The following is an 18,763-nucleotide window of genomic DNA, read 5'->3' on the forward strand; positions in this document are numbered from 1 at the left end:
TGGGAAACGCCATGGACAAATCTCAGGCCCTGTACATTCCGGCTGCAGAAGCCCAGGCCATCTGAGGGCCTCACCCTTTGCTGAGAAATTGCTCTCCCCTGAGAACCCCCTTGTGCCGCCAGAAGTCATCTCTGTGAGTCCTCACTCTGGCCTCAGGGGCCCGGGAATGGCCCATTTACAGATGCGGGGCAGGCCTGCCCCACAGCCCTCGCTCTGCCTCTCCCTCAGGCTGCTCCCCTCCAGGGACACAAGGCGCAGACAGGATTTCCCCCTCCCTGAGGTGCTGGTTAAAAAGGATGTGAGGTTGATCTAAAACACAATTTTTTTTTTTTTTTTTGAAATATACGGTGCCCCAGGCAGCTTAAAAAAAGTTTTTTTTTTTTTTTTTCTTTAAATACATAGTACTGGGAAAAAGAGCAAAGATGAAATGGTAAGAAAAAGGATTTCTTGTTTATAGGTCCCAGCTTGGCTAAGAAGGATGGAGGTGCGGCAGCCTGGGGTGGGAGGTCAGCTGGTCCCGGCATCGAGCATGGGGGTAGGGGGCGGTCCTGAGGATTTATGTAGATACACCCAGGGGTAAACCCTGTCCTCCCATCCGCAGAGCCCCTGGCACTCAGGGCCAGTGAGTCCAGGCTCTGTGCTGGGGCCAGGGGCCGGCCGCCTGGGTGAAGGGGGGCATCCCTGTGCCTACCTGTGGTTTTGGCAGCTGTGTGCATATGCCCACTACCCAGCTGAGGCCGCCAGCTTGGCCTATGTTGCCCTCTGCTTCCAAATATACTCAGTGGGCTGTCTGTAGCCTCGGTTTACTGCCCCGCCCCCACAAACACACACAAGTGAATCCTCCCCCTACATGGTTCAGGTGGGGCTGACCCCACCCGCCCAGCTCCAGAGGCAGCCAAGTGACAGAAACTAGCTGATTGGCATGCAGCCTTCCCTGGGCCATGGAGGTGGTTTCGGGAGTGGCCATGAGCCCCAGGGCTGACCAGTGAGATGGGAGGCCAGAGCTCCCACAGGGGAACATGACCCCAGGGGCAGACAAACAGGAGAGCAGAGTATTAGAGCCCCTGGAACCAGCCACACTGAAGCAGACCCCTGGGCTGTGCCCGGATAGTAACCATTCAAATCTCTTCTGACTCGAGTTTCTGTCCTTTGCCACCCAAGGGCTCCTGGGTTAAGTACGCTCCCCAGCCCCGGCCTGGCTTCCTTCCCTTCCCAGATGTCCATGTTTCTTAAGCCCCAGTGTGTCCCAAAGCTTCTCTCTGCGTGGTGAGAATCCAGGGAAGGCAGGGGACGAGAACAGTATTTTAGGTCACAGATCCACCAAGTGCTTTATTACCTCACTGAATCCCGATGGCTACCCTGCAAAGCTGGAATTATTGGCCCCACTTGACAGAAAAGGAAACTGAGCTTCAGAGAGGTTAAGCCATCTGTCCCAAGCCCCACTGCCACCGGGTGGCAGATACGGGGCTCCATCTGAGCAACTTCTTGGAGGGTGGCTGGGCCCTGTGTCAGGGGGTGGTATTGGAAAAGCCCTCGAGAATGCCAACACGGTGCCCCCTCCCAGCTCCACTGTCCCCCCACCCCCCGCGCAAGTCTCAGGGAGCTCCTCTGAGGCAGCCTGATCACCCAGCAGCCCTGGAGATTGTCGGGGACTGAAGGCGACCCAGGATGGGGGATTGAGGGACTTGGAAGGTGCCTGCAGCCATCTGGGTGACAACGGAGTGAAGCCGGGCGTTTCTCTCTTGTTCGATAATGAGAGCAAATGTGAGGAAGGCTCTCTGTGTTATCGCAGGGCCCAGCAAGCGTGGCGAGACACAGGCTGTGATTTTCAGTGAGGGCTGTGGTGATTAAAAATGCATCACTTCCCTTATTAACCATTCCAAACAGATGCCGGGACCGTCTTGACGAGGAATGGAACCGCCGAAGCCAATAAAACATCTTGCAATTAGCCACGCTCAGATGGGCTGCCCGCTAAGCTCCGAGGCTGCTCCAGTGGGACCCTGTCACAATTGGATGATTTGTCCCTCTGAGGACAGGCCAGTGCACCAGTGTCCAACAAGGTCAGGCGTGACCGGAGACTGGGAGACTCGGGGCATCTCCAGCCCGGGCCTTATGTCCCCAGCTCATCCCCAGAAGGTCAGGTGGACGAGAGCGGGAGGCCAGAGTCCTCCAGCTGGGGTCTGTCCAGGGAGCCCAGCCCCCGAGATCCCAGGTGTATCGGGCCCTGAGCCCACACCACACTCGGTCTGGCTTCAGCCCCGCCATCCCCAGCCTCACAGGCCTTGTCCTGGCTCTCCCTCAACCCGTGACAAGTCAATTTGCCAAAATCCCATTCACTGAATAGTCAATTTGCAGGACGACAGGCTCATCAAAAACACTCGATTCCCTTAACCTTTTTGTTTTAGTTGGCTGGGTTACGTTTTTGCTTTCAAATGGCATTTGAATGAAGGTTTGATTTGTGTCTCCCTGAGAATGGGCACAGAGGGACAGAGGGGACAGAGGAAGAATGAGGTGGCTGTATTATCACCCACACAGGTGGCACTAGGCGGAGGCTGAGCGGGAGGGAGTGGATGGTCCAGGCCCACTTGGGGGAGCCTCTAGGTGGGGCCGGGCCCAGGCTTTGGGAGGGTGGGGTGCTTTGGGGTTAGGGTCTCTAGGGAGAGCTCCAGACTCTCAACCTTCTTGCCAGGGCTGACCAGGCACCGGCTGGCAGCAAAAGGGGCCTGTGTTGTCTTTCTGGGGTAGGGAAGGAAGCAGGTCCCCGTGCCCCTGGCTGGGGAGAGGTCAAGGGGTCTCACCTGTCAGGGAGGGGAGGGCGACAGAGGTCAGTGACCACACAGGCTTCTCCTGGAAGGACCAAGACAGGGGGTTGCTGGTCTTCCTGTCTCGTAGTAGCCCATCAGACCCAGCACCGGTCCTCAGCCCTTTTAAAAAGTTAAGCCTGTTATTTTGAGACCCCTGTAGATTCACTGGTAGTTGCTGAAAAGTAATAGAGAGAAATCCTATGTGTAGAGGACAATATCACCACCAGGATACTGACGTTGTACCGTCCATCATCCTAGATTTCCCGTTTTACTCCTACTCATGTGCATGCGTCTGCATGTGTGCGTGTGCCCATGTGTGCACGTGTGCGTTTGGTTCCATGTCCTCCCATCGCACGTGCAGGTTCACATACCCACCCTCCCAGTCAAAACACGCAACCGTTCCATTACAAGGAGCCCTCGTCCACCCCTCTCTTTTACAACCCAAACCTTCTGCGACTCCCTTCTCTGTTCTGAAACAGAGCTCACAATAAACGGATCTATCTACATGCATATTTTAAAACAAAAGTCAACAGAATGCCCTCACTGTAACAACACAGAAAAGGAGCAAAGTGACCCACAAGGAAGTGACAGGCATCAGGTGTGATAGCGGTGGGTCTGGCTGTCCCACAGGGCAAATGAGGAAGTCAGCTGCCTGCCTCTCTAGGCGACGGTGGCTCCAACCCAGACGGATACAGGGGCTTGCCGGCCAGTCGGTGCCACAGGGGATGCTGCCCTCCGTGACGGGATCCTTTGAATGGTGACAGCACTTGGCAAAGCTCTGAACATACCAAAGTCTGATCTGCCCTCGACTGTGAGAAGAGCAGTGTGTTCCTGGGAAACTCAATGTATATTAAAATCATATGAAATGCATTTTTTTTTTTCAACGTTTATTTATTTTTGGGACAGAGAGAGACAGAGCATGAACGGGGGAGGGGCAGAGAGAGAGGGAGACACAGAAACGGAAACAGGCTCCAGGCTCCGAGCCATCGGCCCAGAGCCTGACGCGGGGCTCGAACTCACGGACCGCGAGATTGTGACCTGGCTGAAGTCGGACGCTTAACCGACTGCGCCACCCAGGCGCCCCTGAAATGCATTTTGTAGCGCGGATGTCGAATGGAGTGAGGTCCCAGGCTCGGTTAATTACGCACGGATTTTCAGTCCCGTGAATCTGGGGTTAGACATTCGCAGGTTCTTGGCTGTGCAGGCCTGCCCCACACGGTGCACGGAACTAGACCTCTGACCCCTGCCAGCCAGACACCTTTCCTTGAGGCCCCCATAATGCCTGCTAACATCTCCAATGGCCCCAAGGAGGCAGTGCGGCCCTGCTGAAAGTCCCCACAACTTACTCTCTGTCCCCACACGGACAGTTCCACCTGTATCTGTCTCCCCAGGGGCAGGGGCTGCGGTCCCCCAGGATCCAGCCCAGGCCCGGTGCTGGACAGGTGCTAATAAATATGCCCAATAGGGCTGATCTGGACAGAGTCAGCCAAAGTGACAATGGTGAAGCTATGACGAACTGGCTCCCCTGAGGCCTGGTGGGTCAGGGCTTCCCATCAGGAGACTGCTGCTTCCTTTAAGGGCCTGTTGGTCACCATGTCCCCCAAACTGAGCTTTTAATTGGCTCAAATCCAGAACTTCAAAGCAGTGATTGGAAATGAAACTGCTTTATGAGGGGCGCCTGGTGGCGCAGTCGGTTAAGCGTCCGACTTCAGCCAGGTCACGATCTCGCGGTCTGTGAGTTCGAGCCCCGCGTCGGGCTCTGGGCTGATGGCTCGGAGCCTGGAGCCTGTTTCCGATTGTGTGTCTCCCTCTCTCTCTGCCCCTCCCCCGTTCATGCTCTGTCTCTCTCTGTCCCAAAAATAAATAAACGTTGAAAAAAAAAAATTAAAAAAAAAAAAAAAAGAAACTGCTTTATGCAACTGGTTTGGCAGCTGGGGCATCTCAATAATAAAGCACATATGCAGATACACAGAACTTCCCTGAAGGACCTGAAGGAAGCAGACACAGCAGTGTCCCTCTAAGTAGAGGGACAAGGAGGGAGGAATTGATTTTGTACTGTGTACAGACATTTAAAAAAATGTTTATTTATTTCTGAGAGAGAGAGAGAGAGACTCTGTTGAGTGCAAGCCGGGGAGGGGCAGAGAGAGAGAGAGAGGGAGACACAGAATCCGAAGCAGGCCCAGGCTCTGAGCTGTCAGCACAGAGCCCGACGCGGGGCTCGAACTCACAAACTGTGAGATGATGATCTGAGCCAAGGTCAGACGATCAACCAACTGGGCCACCCAGGTGCTCTTGTGTACAGACAGTTTTGTTCCATGTGGATGAATTATCTCTCAATTATATGAATAAATAATCACCAAAAAAAAACCAGATCGAAGCAGGTACTACTTGTGTGATTAAAAATTGTTTGAGTACCTACTGTGTGCCAGGCACCCCCAGAGAGCCCATCCCCCTGGAATGCTTATGTCCTAAGGACTGGGTTCTGGATGGAGGACCCAGAGCCCCCCGAATCTCCCCTTTGTCCCGGGACAGAGACCCCAGTGAAGGCAGTGGAGGCACTGCCGGGTGCCCAGCCAGTCCCACCCCTCCTGAGTCAACGCCAGGGGTCCCCGGAGCTAAGCGGTCCAACGGAAAGTGCGAGGCCTGCATCGCTCAGCCTTTATCAAAGAAAGGGTAGATCAGAACCACAACGAGAGACCACATCACCCCATGATGGCTGTTATGAAAAATCCCAAGCACAAAATAGCAAGTAGTGTTGAGGATGCGGAGAAATTGAAACACGTGTGCATTGCTGGAAGGAACGTAAAATGGTGCAGCTGCTGTGGAATACAATACACTGGTTCCTCAAAGAATTAAATGTACAGGGGCCTGGGGGGCTCAGTCGGTTGGGCGTCCGACTTTGGCTCAGGTCACGATCTCGCAGTTTGTGGGATCGAGCCCCGCGTCGGGCTCTGTGCTGACAGCTCGGAGCCTGGAGCCTGCTTCGGATTCTGTGTCTCCCTCTCTCTCTCTGCCCCTCCCTCATTCACACGCTGTGTCTGTCTGTCTCTCTCAAAAGTAAACACTAAAAAATTTTTTTATTAATCAAATATAGGGGCGCCCGGGTGGCTCAGTCGGTTAAGCTCAGGTCATGATATGGGCTCAGGTCATGATCTGGCAGGTTGTGGGATCGAGCCCCGCGTCGGGCTCCACGCTGAGTGGAGAGCCTGCTTGGGACTGTCTCTCTGCCTTCCCCGCCCCCCCCCCACCAGCTCTCAAAATAAATAACTAAACAATTTTTAAAAACTAAATACAGAATTACCAGGTGATGCACCATTTCCGCTTCTGGGTATGTAACCAAAAGGATCAAAAGCAGGGTCTGGAAGAGATGTTGGTACACACATGCTCATGGCAGTGTTATTCACAACAGCTAAACGTGGATGCATCAAGTGTCCACTGATGGGTGAACTAATAAAGAAGATGCGGTCTACCCACACAATGGAATATTATTCACCCCTAGAAAGGAAGGACATTGTGAGAGACGCTACAACATGGATGAACCTTGAGGACGTAATGCTGAGTGAAATCAGCCAGTCACGAAAGGACAAATACCCTACCTATGATCCCATTTGTATGAGGTCCCTAGAGCAGACAAAACGTAAGTGGTGGCGGAAGCTGGGGGAGGGGAACGGGGAGTTAGTGTTTAATGGGGACAGAGTTTCAGTTTGGGGAGATGAAAAGGTTCTGGAGATGGATGGTGGGGACGGCTGCACAACAGTGTGAATATATTTTTTTAATATATATTTTTTTAATTTGGAGGGGGAGGGGCAGAGGGAGAGAGTGAGTCCCAAGCACTGAGGGCCTGACCCCATGACCCCGGGATCATGAGCCGAGCCGAAATCAAGAGGACGGTGCTCAGCCAACTGAGCCCCCGGGTTCCCCAGCGCTGAGGAATGCCACTGAGCTGCACCCTTACAAATGGTTAAAATGGTAAATTTTATGTTACGTGTGTATTTTACCACAACTTTAAAAAGAAGGTTGTCGGTGCCTTGCCAGACCAGGGCCTGCAGGGCTGCCGAGAAACAAAGTGGGGCCCTGCCTGCAAGGGACGCCCCGAGTCTGGTGGGGGAGACAGGGAAGCGGGTAGTCGGTGACAACAGAGGGCCCTGTAGTGTGGCACAGGGGAGGCCCGGGGATCCAGGAGCCCAGCGAGGGGACCCATTTGCCTGGGGAGTCCAGAAAGAGGCACGAGCTGGATGTTGGGGCCTGAGGTGAGGGCCGGAAAGGGTATCCCTGGAAGAGGAACCAGCAGGGGCCAAAATGTGGAGGCGTGAACTCTGTCTCCCAAGAGCCTGGGCAGGAGTGGGGTGCAGCAGGGTCAGCGCAGGACAGGAGAAGCAGGAGGCGGTAGGGGCCCTGGAGCCAGAGACGGGGAGTGTGCGAGCAGGGCCACCCCACTGCTCCACGGCACCCGCCCTCTTTTCTTCCCTCCGTCTCTCCAGGGCTTGGGCCCCTGTGGCCTTGTTCACCGCCCCTCCGGACCGCAGCTGTTTGCTGCGAGCGCCCCACCAGGGCTGGCACACAGACCTGGTCGGATGAATGAATTGGCACGTGGACGATGACCCCACGGTGACCACGTATGACAGGCAGACTCGGGTGTGTGCGAAAGATTCAGGATGTCTGAATGCAGCTTCCCCTTCTTGGAGCCACCGGTCCCTCTCCTCCCAGCCACCCGTGCGGTCCGGTACCCGGCAAGAGCTGACCCTGCCGCTCTGCTTCCGGGTGACAACACAGGCCCAGAGAGGGCGAGAGGCCTGCCCAGGATCACAGAGCCAGGCAGGGCCAGAGCTGGAGTGGAATGTCCTTCTCTTGTTCTAGAAGACCCTGGGAGGGCCTCAGAGACCTAGGGGCAGGGGTGAGGTGAGACAGAGACAACAGGAGCCAAAGTGCAGGTGGGGTGAGACACGCAAGGGACAGTGGCGGCCCCACATAAGCCCGGTGGGTGCTCAGTCGGCACCCAACAACAATGCCTCCTGGGCCCCTGTTGACCACAACAGAACCGGGGTTAGACCATGACCCAGGGGCATTCTCAGGAGCATCCTGGCTCCCAGCCCCTGCCATTAGCAGACCTGCAGGGAGCAAGCGTCACCCCTGCTTCGCCAGCCTCTGCCTCGCCGGCAGTTTTCCTGGCTGTCCAAATGGGGTGTGGAGGTCCGAGGCCCTAGGGTGTCACTAGTCTCTGGGGACACACGTGCCCTACTACGGGCATGGGAAAAGGACAAATGAGAGCCCTGTCTGGCCTCCCCTCCAACTCCCCCCACAGTCCAGCCATGTAACCATGGCTAGCACCCCTGATCAGGACCCTCCGTGGCTCCCTCCCGGCCACTACCTGCAGAGACTCCTGGCACTCCAGGGTGACTTCCGCCTTGGGTCCTGCCCACATTTTCAGTGTCGTCTCTGTCTTTTCCCTCACGCTTGGGGCTCGGACCAGACGTAGCTGCTTTCAGTAAAAGCCTTTAGTATACGCACAGCACCGGAGCTGGGCTTTAGGGGCTGGCTGTGCAGCCTCAAGCCCTGTGCTACCCCCTCACCAGGTGCCACCTGGGACAAGTTATTTGATAACTCAGTGGCATTGTCAGCACAATAGGGATAATAACAGCCCCACCTCCCAGGGTCACTGTGAAGGTCAAATGAGCTTACGCCTGCAAAATTCTTGCGATCGTGGCCTGACATTTGTGTACCTGGAGTGCTCTTCCCCCCTTGACCACCTGGAAAATTCCATTCACACTACATGCCTGCTGTAGGATGCAGTGACCCTCCCCATCGCCGGGTCATCTTCCTGTCCCGGCCCTTGGCACTGTGTATTGAGAGTGTCTGTTCATGTCTGTCTCGCCCACCGGCCTTCAGGCTCCCAGAAGGCAGAAACTATCTATTACTCAGCAATGTGCCCCACTGCTTAGGGCAGTGCCCGCTGCAGATCCATAATTCATTCATTCAACAGAGATTTACTGAGCAGTTACTATATGCCTGTGCTTTTCTAGATGCTAGGGTAGCAGCAGCTAACACACTGTCAACCTCTCTGCCCTGGTACGTTCTAGCAGGTGAACCAATCAACCAACGGCAGCGGGCAGATGGAGACAGCACTGGGCAGAGAAGGAATAGAGGAATGTCAGGTGAGGGGTCACGGAAGTTCCAGCCAGAGTGAATGAACGAATGAGCAGGAGGCGCCCCACTTCAGCCCCCAACCCCCCAGAAGCTGTGAATTTCACACTCAGTGCGAACGCCCTGTAGCCCCAGCTTTCTGTGTTCAAGCAGCAGGATGTGACATGCCCGTAAGACGGTGGTTACCCTGTTAAGTGTAGTTACAGTCTGAAAGGGGCTCACCTTAATTAAGACACCATTAATTAAGCCGTCAGTATGGTAATGATCTCAGTTGTTAGCAAATTTGATTAAGGAGCTGATTCTGGAGGCCTCGCGATTTCCCCCCCAATGCATTAATAAATCTCCCGCTCGTGTCGTATTGCCGTCCTTTATCTTGTTCTCTCTGCCACCGCTGTAAGTGACTGAGCCCCCCCCACCCCCACCCCGGCGGGTACCCACCCTCGGACAGAGCCCAAATGTCATAACACTCTCTTAGGGCCTGCTCCAGGGGACCCAGAGGATGGCCACCTGGACAAGCTAAGCCACGGGACACCCTGCTCCTGCCACGCACGGGGACCCGGAGCGAGTCGGTCGAGTCTGGCATGTGACATACCAGAGGAGGGACCCCACTGTCAAGGATACAGCAGGAAACAGCCACGTGACCTCGGCCACGCTCCTACCCTCCCTGAGCCTCAGTTTCCTCTTCTGTAAGATGAGATCAACAACACCCCCATTCTAGAACAGTTGGTGAGAACCAACAGGGCAACTGGGCGGAAAGGGCTCTGAAGCTAAATGGTACAACGGTATGTCGGCCAGACGCTACCATGCTTGGGTTTCCAGCTGCCCTGAGAGTTAAACAGCTAGAGACACGCCGCTCCCCGTCCCCCGTCCCCCCTATTGCATCAAAAGCGCTGGGAACAAAGGTCGAGCAGCAGGTGCTAGGAGAGCCCTGGTTCTGGGCCACGGTGAAGCGGGGAGCAAACACACAGGGCTCTGTGTCTGCTGTGCAGCCCTGTCAAGCAGGCCTGCTCTGGGTCCCAAGTCTTTCCCTAAAAACAATGGGGCAATGGCTCATCTCCAGTCGCCCCCTCCCCAGCCTCTTTGCCACCTCTGGTAGCCACAGGTTTGTGGCAGCACCTGGGTGCTGGATGTCACGGTACCAGGCTGTAGGAGCCTGAGAGCCGGAGGAGCATAAAAGGACCCACACAAATGAGAGGCAGGGGGCACAGAGCCCCCCAACAGGCCCTCCCTCGGCACCGGCTCAGCCCCTCTCCCAGGCAAGCCGGGCAGCGCAGGGTGGGCTTCGTTAGGAGACGAAACTGCCAGGAGCTTAAAGTGCAGGTTCCAGGGCTCCTGGAGGACCGAACCAGTCTGTACTGGTATTGGGGCAAGTACTGGAGGGCAACTGTGTCCCCGGCAAGACCGTGAGCAGATAGGCTTGGGCAGCTCCTGGGCCCGGGCAAAGGTGTGGCAGGAAGAAGACGGCTGCCCGGGGAGGGCCCTCTTACCAGCAACGGTGGTGGATGCAGCAACGGTGGGGAAGGATTTACTATTTGTTTCCAAAAATACAGCTAGGGCCTTGTCACAGCGAGTGAGAGAGAACACTGGGGTGTCCTGCTCACATCAGCACCACAACCTGTGGGCTTTTCCACTAAAAAAGCAGATGAACATCACAGCAAACCGTAGACACAGGCCACCTTCACCACCACCCAGGGCTCCTGTCGGGGCCTGCTGGCGCATGGCAAGAAGTATGTTTATTTTCCTTCACGCTCCATTAGCGACAGAGCTGTCCCTCCATGGAGGGGTGGGGGTGCTGCTTAACTGGGAGCTCCACAGGTCCTTGTCACGGTATAGGGTCGTGAGGCCTTGGAGTGGCCCCCAAGATGTCCCCCTAAATAAGGCTCCAGGCTTCTCCTTTCTAGTCCTGGGGATGGAGCCCAGCCCAAGAGGCTCCAACTCTGTTCTCTAACCTTACAAGGTCTGAGGTCACTGAACAGCCCCAGAAAGCTGAGGTGTGGGGAAAATTGCCTAGAGCAGGTGGAGATGTGGAGCTGTGTCCCACCCTACAGCTCCGAGCCCTAGAGGAAGGATCCTGCAAGGCCAGAGACCGAAGGTTCCTGGCCCCAGAACAGCACGGTGCAGAGCCCCGAGAGCCGTGAGGCAAGCTGGCGTTCTAATCCGATGCCCCCCCCCCCCCCCCCCGGGGGCGCCGCGCTTAATGAGGGAAGGACTTTGGTTTCCATAAATACCCGGACCCGTGATGTCACCACCCCGTGCAGAGTTTAACAGCTTCTGCCACTGGCTGTAGGCCCAGCAGACAAGTGGTCTGCCGCTAGCCCACAGAACACCTGCGTGGCCCAGAAGGACACCAACGCCCCTGCTCTCGATGGCAGGCCGGACCTTCACCTGTCCGTGGAGGACATGGCATCCTGTCCCCACCCCGACCTGCCTGCCAGCCTTCCATCAGGCACGGCAGAACTGCCGGTCACGGATGAGCTGGGCAGGAGAGGCTTCTTCCAAATAGTCATGCTGAGGGCTATACCAAAAGCCGAAATGGCAGTGGTGGCTTTGAAAACCCTGGATATGGATTTGGGGGGATTACTTGCCCTCAGCGATAGGGAATTTCACAGCCCAATGGAGACCTGCTGACTAACAGCCTTTTCCTCATCGTCACCACCAACAAATACCTCCACTGCAGGGCACAAACGCTGACAACCTCTGCCCGGAGGTCAGCTCCCTCTGCAAGACACCTGCACAGCAACCCCCCCCTCCCCCCCCCCACCAAGCCCCCACTCCTGCTCCAAGCTCAGCTGGGGCCCCTCTGGCCTCCGGCCCGAGTTTCAGGTATAAACCTGCCACATATACTCACAAGTAGCGTCTTCTGCAAGCCATCCTGTCTGGGGGCAATTTTCCCCTTCCCTCTCTCTCTCCAGCTGGGAAGGTTCCGCGTGGTTAGAGGAGGAGCAGGATGCTCAGCCGAGAAGTGGAAGGGAATAACATTAAATAGAGGGGCGAGTCACATTCCCCGGGGGCGGCGGGCTCCTCCGCTGGGGCGGGAGCAGGGGGTGGGGGGTGACAGCAGCAGGCTCCGAGGGGCCCCGGGCACGGCAGGGCTCACACCATGCCCAAGAGCCTGCCAAGTCGTCCAGTCACCATGGTCGCCAGGTTGGGCGGGGGCGTTGGCCTCGCTGGTACCTGGGACCACCTCGGGTTTTTTCCCTCCCGCACATCCGGGGTGGCTGAGCGCGGGGAGGAGGGGGGTGCTGGGGGGAATCTGCGCCCGCTTTGCTCTCGCAGCATCCGGAGGAGGGGCGGGCGCTCGCGAGCCTCCCGGCGGGGGGGGGGGGGGGGGCCCCGGGGGGCCCCGGCCGCCCGCGGGGGGGGGGGGGGGGCCCGCCCGCGCCCCCCCCCCCCCCCCCCCCCCCCCCCCACCGCTTCTCGGCGCCAAGGAGCAACGTAGTGCGGCCGCGCTGGACCAATCGCCGAGGCGCTCGTCGCCATGACAACTGCAGCATCAGGCGCGGCCACTCGGCGGCGCCCTCGCGGCAAAGCCACCCGCCCGACGGAGAGCGCCCGCGCGCAGCGCGAGGGTGCCGCAGCCCGCCGGGGCCCCTTCCTGGCTGGCTCTGGAAACCTGGAAATCTCGTTGCTAAAATGCACGACGCTGTCCAGAGCCTGCGATGACGCTGCTTTCCAGGGTGGCTTTTCTGCCTTTGGCACGGAGTCGTGCAAGCCATGGAGCGCAACAGGCTGGCGCCCTGGAGTCAGGCCCACCGGTTCCAAGGCTGGCTTTGACCCCTAAGGGCCTCGAAGCTGTGGACAAGCCGCTTCCCTTCTGGGAGCCTCGATTGATGCTATCGTGAAATGGGATCATAATGGCTACATCACAGGGGTCCAGGAGGGCTTGTCACACACAGTAGCTGCACAGATGCATAGCTGTTATGATGTGTGCTGGCCATGTCCTGGAGCTAGGGAGAATTTCTGCTGTAGCTGTGGAGCCCATTCGTTCCTTCACCACTCACTCACTCATTTACTGTTTCTGGATTGGCAGCTCAGTGATGAATAAGGCGATGCTTTCATGGTGTTCACCTCTTAAGAGGGAAACAGGAAATCAACATGCAGTCAAATATATAATTTTACATGGTAAGGAGGAGGACAAAAAGTAAAGCCGAAGAGGTAGAAGGGAGGGGGACAGCAGGAAGGAAGGAGGAAGCCATCTACATCAGACAGGGTGCTCAGGGAAGGCCTCCCTAAGAGGGCACGTGTGGGCTGAATAATGGAAGATCCCGGGAAGGAGCATTCCAGGCAGAGGGAAAAGCTAGTGTCAAGGCCCTGAGGCAGGAAGGAGCGGAGTGTGTTTGAGCAACACTGAGGAGGCCAGAGGGGCTGCAAGTGGTGAGCCACAGGGATGTGAGGGTGAGAAGGCCTACATCCACCCTCTCCCCTCCAGATTTTCTCTTTCACGCACAGATCTCTCTCTTCTTGTCTGATGCTTCACTGAGCAGAGTCTGTTTGCTCGTCTGTAAATCAGGAATCCAAAATCTATCTCGTATACGTACACACCTATAATTCTTATTTCCATTATAATCTTTACGACATCAATGAGGTATAAGATTATCATCGTATTCTCCGGGGAGAAAACTAAAGCCAGAGGTTTAGCAGCTGGCCCAGAGCCACACAGCTGGTGAGTGGTATGCCAGGGGAGTCTGGCTCTGGAGTCCCGGCTCTTAAGCATCTGCAAATGTTCCTCTTTGGGAAGATCACATGAGACAATATGGCTGTGAAAAGCCCACCCACCCTGGGCAGCTGTGAGGGCCATTCCCTTCTTCCTATTCTCTCTGGATTCTCAGACTCACTGAAGTTAGGGGAAGGACCTGCATCCTTAAGTTTTGTTCTTTCCTTTGGACAGTGGACAAAATGGAGCTCAGAGAGGGTGAGTGATGTGCCTGAAGTTGCACAGCACTGAGTGACAGAAGTGGGACTGGGACCCAGTTCCTCTGGCTCCATGTCCCTTATGGGGCCAGGGTAGAGCGGAGCATCTGAGTGACTGGTAAATGGCATCAGAACAGCACGATGCTTCCTGATTCACCCTCCTATAACAAATCTTTGAATGACCAAGCTTCCTACACCGGGGGCTTCCCTCCCTGAGAATAATGCAGTCATGGACGTAATCGGTATTTCTGTGGGCTTAACGTGTTACAGATCCCCCCTCCCCTGTCTCTCCTGGAGTTGGACAAGTTCTTTTGTTTTTTATTTTCAGACAAGACTTTAATAACAATGCAAACATAGCAGCAGCTACAACCACGAGGGCTTCAGGAGGATCATTTTGCTTCAGATCTGATCTGATGTTCAGTGGATTCGTAGACGCGCTGTACAAAGTAGGTTGATTTCCCCTCCTACACAGAGAGGTCTCACCTCTACACAGCAGCAGAGCAGACTCGGAGCCACCTCTCTGTGACTCCCAAGCCTGGGCCCTAGCAACTCCCCGCACGGCCTCCTCCACATGGGGATTATTTTACCACCCCCATCTTCCAGAAGAGGAAACTGAGGCTCAGAGCCCAGGCGGGCCCTGATCGCAGCGCCGGCACCAGCATCCCTTTCCTGGGTTTCCTCTCCTGCCCCAGTGCCCCAGGGAGCCTCCCCGGGGTGGGGGTGGGGGGGCAGGACGCCCCTCTGCATATTAACTGCTTTTTGGCACTTTCTCCTTATAAACAAACTTGCATGTCTGTTTCTTGTATGTTACGCTGTTATTTCGAAATAGGGCACATGGCAGAGACATGGCATTCGGAAGCAAATGCCAAGAGCGTAGGCACCTGGGCTGTGTTTACAGGACACCCGGGCTGTTTTTGATCTCTGATAGTGGGCGTCCACCACAGGGTCGGGCACCAGAGAGTCCCCAAAACTCGTGGATCCAAGGCCCGGCAGGGAATTGGCGTTGGGACAGCTGCAGCCGCCACTCACTCTCAAGGCCCCTCTGGAAATGCCTGCACACACAACCCCCCACCAAACACACACCCACACCTTGTACCTGTCTGTGGCCCCCTGCAAGCAACCCAGACTAGCATGAGAAAGTGGCTGACAAAGAGCAGGTGGGGAAATCTTCCACACCCAGGACTCCCCTCCTGGACTGGAAAATTCCAACCTGCAGGCTGACAGGCAGATTCACACAGGGAATGTCTGGCTCCTGCACCCTGCTGCCCATGTGCCCCCATCTGTCCCCAGCACGAAAGGAGGCACAACGGCATTTGGAAAGAGGCAGGACAGAAAGGGCTGGAACACACAGTCCACAGATCCCCAGGCCACAGCACCTTTCAGGCTGGCAGCCCGGGAGTCCCAGGGATTGAACCTCTTCCATGGGGGCAGTATGGAGCTCCAGTCCTTGTCCTCAAGCCACCGACCGTTCTAGCCGTGGAAACACAGAACTGTCAACATTCTGACTCTTCAAAGCTCAGAATCACAAATCCTTCAAATCCTGGATTTTTTTTTTTTCCCTTTTAGCTAAGTAAGCTTCACATTGGAAAGAAGCAGAACCTTAATTGCACAAATAATCTGAAAATCTCTTCTCTTTCAACACAGTGAAGTCCCCTTGACTGCACCCCTACATCTCACTCCCTTTGCCCACCTCCATAGAGGTAACTGCTGTCCTCTGTTTGGAGCACATGCTTCCAGAACTTTAGCGAAGTCTCTAGCTAGCTACATTTATATGCCTATAGAAAATATGAAGAATTACATGGACGGACCTTAAAAAATGGCATCATATTAAGTTACGAAAGTTTTAAAACTTTAAATACACCAAAAGTCATAAAGAGAGATACAGTGGGGCACCTGGGTGGCTCAGTCGGTTAAGCGTCTGACTTCAGCTCAGGTCATGATCTCACGGTTCATGAGTTCGAGCCCCCTTCGGGCTCTGTGCTGACGGCTCAGAGCCTGGAGGCTGCTTGGGATTCTGTCTCCCTCTCTCTCTGCCCCTCCCCCACTCTTGCTCTACCGGTCTCTCTCTCAAAAGTAAAATATTGAAAAAAAAGAGAGAGAGAGAGAGACACACAGTAAACTCTGTTGTCCGCAGGGCCTCCTGCAAGAATCAGACCATCACGAAGCTGATGGAAGCCGCGTCGCTGCCTCTCTTCCGCCTCCTCCCCAGCCCTTCCCTCCTCACATTTACACAGTGAGTTCACTGCAGAGTGAATCATTCCTATACAGCGTTCCTACTCAGACAGGTGCCCACAAAGGGCAGGGATGCTTGCACATGTTTTTAAACTTCCCACAAACAGAATCACACTGCACGTCGCTTTCTGCGATCCTCTTTCCCCAGTCAACATTCCACTCGGGGCACCGACTGATGGAATCTCTAAACCAGACTCTTCTTTGCTGAGTGGCCAAATCCTAGGCTTTTCTGATCACAGCCGTGGGCTGGGCTCCTGTTGCTGAGAGGGGCCTGGCAGGCTCGTGCACAGGCCTCATTTGGTTCTGAGACCGCCTCCCCCCCCCCCCCCGGCCCCCCTCCCCCCCCCCCCGACCCCCCGCTCCTCACGTGCAGGCAGCGGAGGAAGGGAGGAGGCAGCTACTGCAAATATCTCTGGAAACGCGTGTGGACTCCTGGAAGCTTGGCAGACACCCTCCCTGCACTGCACCAAAATACCAAGGTGCCCTGTCCCCTGTACTTGGGGAGAAGACAAGACCCTGGCCCCTGGACGGCTGTAGGAGGGGGTCCCTGACATGCCGCTGGAATGCAATGGCTGCTGCTTCTCAGGGCCATTTGGAGCCCCGACCGATGGAGATTTGGAAGCCCACAGGGCTGGCATCAGTCTCTGCCCTCCCACTGCTGTGCCAGGCTTGCCAAGGATGGCCATGGTCTCCGGAGCTGGCTGAGGCCCATGAGAAGCGAGGGGGCTGTGGCCAGGAGGACGCTGCCTGCAGAAGATCCTGCTACATCTGGGCCGTGCTGGTGCAGGAAAGGGGGTGCGGGAGAGGGGTGCTGCTCCGTGTGTCCGCTTCTGCAGGGGCTGAGCCTCTGTGTCCCGCTCACCTGGAGGGCGAGAACTAGCAGGAGCAGAGGGTGCTGGGAACAGCTCCTGCCTTTCTGAGCCTCCACTCGTGAGCCTTGGAGAGCCCCTCAGCGTGATGGAGGGCGGGCGTGGCTGTGAACGAGAGGCACCACTGGTCAAGTGCAGGCGTCCTGAGGCCCGTGTAGGATGAACCAGCCACAGACACTAAGCCAGAGCTGATGGGTCTGAGTGTGCCTTGGGGTGTAGGCTCCCTCCCTCCTAACATACCGCCTCTCCACTCTCCCCCACCCCAGAACCTGCACCTGCTCAGCAGGCAACGTAGCCTGGTAGTCCAGGCCGGGAGCCACCTCTGCCATCAGCCATGTGACTCTGGGTGGGTGACCCAACGTCAGCCTCCGCATGTATGCACTGAGGCTCACAGGGCATCTCCTTCTGCCTCCAGGCAAGGTCTAAACGAGTTACCGCGGGCAAAGCCCTTAGACCAGGGCCTGGTACTGCCTCCTTGCCCCAGAAGTGTCAGCCAGGCTGGTTATTGGTCTTGAGCTGGCCGGGCTGCTGGAAAGTTCACAGAACTGAAATTCGCAGGGAACTGGAGCTAGAAGATGGGGGTAACACCTCCCCACCACCCCAGCTGAAATGAGAGCCTACGGTGTACCCCAAACCAACCTCACAGCACCTCCCGTTTCTCACCCTCCTGACGAATTTGACTAATAGTTTTCTTAAATCTAAAAATAGTTTTTATTTAAAAGCGAAACTTCCTGTCACTGTGGTAAATCGTGTACTTGATAGGCTAGTTACACCACAAGTAAATATTCAGATAAATAGGGTTATGAAAGAAAAATTGCTCACCTGAAGCCCTCCCTTGGCCTCAGGGGTCTGAGTGTCCCTGGCTGGAAAACCCTGTGCTGATGCTGGGGACACCAGGCAGGGTGGTCACAGGGCAGACGTCGGGGCGGGCAGCGGGGATGGCCCTGCTCGTAAGCTGGGTCAGAAAAGACCAGGGATACGTGTTGGGGAGTGTTGGGGAAGGTCACAGGGCTATCCGTGGTCCCTGTGGGGGTGGCGACTCACTTTCCTCTCCAGGAATCCGTCTTGCTTCCCTCAGTTGCGGGGTTCTGTGTACCTGTGTGTGTGTGTATCCGCCTGTGTGTGTGTGTGTGTGTGTGTCTATCTGTGTCTATTTTTGGTGACTGGCACCGTTCCTCGGAAACAGAGCAGAAAGGCCTCAGGCCCATATGAAGGGGACAGCAGTCCTCTACGGCCGCCTTATGTCATTGCCACAGGCTAGTCTGCTGGGTGGTCTCCTCCTGGGTCTTCATGGGAATCTGCGAAGTCATGCTGGGCTGTGTGTGTGTGTGGCTGGGGACCAGCAAGTGTGCCCAGCCCCCAGCTCACAGGGCCATGAGCATTTCCTGACCACAGAGCAGCACTAATTCTCTATTCGCTTGTATCTTCATCCATAGAATGCTGACTACTTCTTGCTTTGGGCCTGGCCCAGTCTAGGCAGTGGGGGTACAAGGTGAGATAAAAAGCCATGTGTCCTGCCCGGAGGAAGGAACGTGTTCCACGTCTTGAGGCCTTGACAGCCAACACCTCTCCCTGCCCAGCTGCCTCCCCTCCTGGCAATCACCCCTGCATCCCTCTCAGTGTCTGGGGCTCAGGTGGGCCTGACTCTGCTCCCAAGAACAGGCATGGCACTCAAGCTGGGCCCAGGAGAGGCAGACCCAGACTTCACTGACACTGTCGCGTGAGAGAAGCTCTGAACTTGAATTCAAACTTAAATCTGAAAGGTATGAGCCAGCACTTTCCATCGGGCCCCGTGAGGAGGAAGCC

The 18,763-nt window shown here is 56.1% G+C and overlaps 1 protein-coding gene across 1 annotated transcript in view; it reads right to left on the reverse strand.

Annotated features, from left to right (window-relative positions):
• Positions 1 to 12,228, reverse strand: part of IQSEC1 (IQ motif and Sec7 domain ArfGEF 1) — a 171,937-nt gene extending 159,709 nt beyond the window's left edge. The window contains exon 1 of the mRNA XM_040463736.1: positions 11,794 to 12,228. Within this exon, the coding sequence (XP_040319670.1) occupies positions 11,794 to 11,816 (23 nt within the window). The 5' untranslated portion in view covers positions 11,817 to 12,228. The remainder of the gene's footprint in view (positions 1 to 11,793) is intronic.
• Between the last annotated feature and the right edge of the window lie 6,535 nt (positions 12,229 to 18,763).

Source organism: Herpailurus yagouaroundi, unplaced genomic scaffold (genome assembly GCF_014898765.1).
Source record: "Herpailurus yagouaroundi ecotype Mexico unplaced genomic scaffold, PumYag 419, whole genome shotgun sequence".
NCBI lineage: Eukaryota > Metazoa > Chordata > Mammalia > Carnivora > Felidae > Herpailurus > Herpailurus yagouaroundi.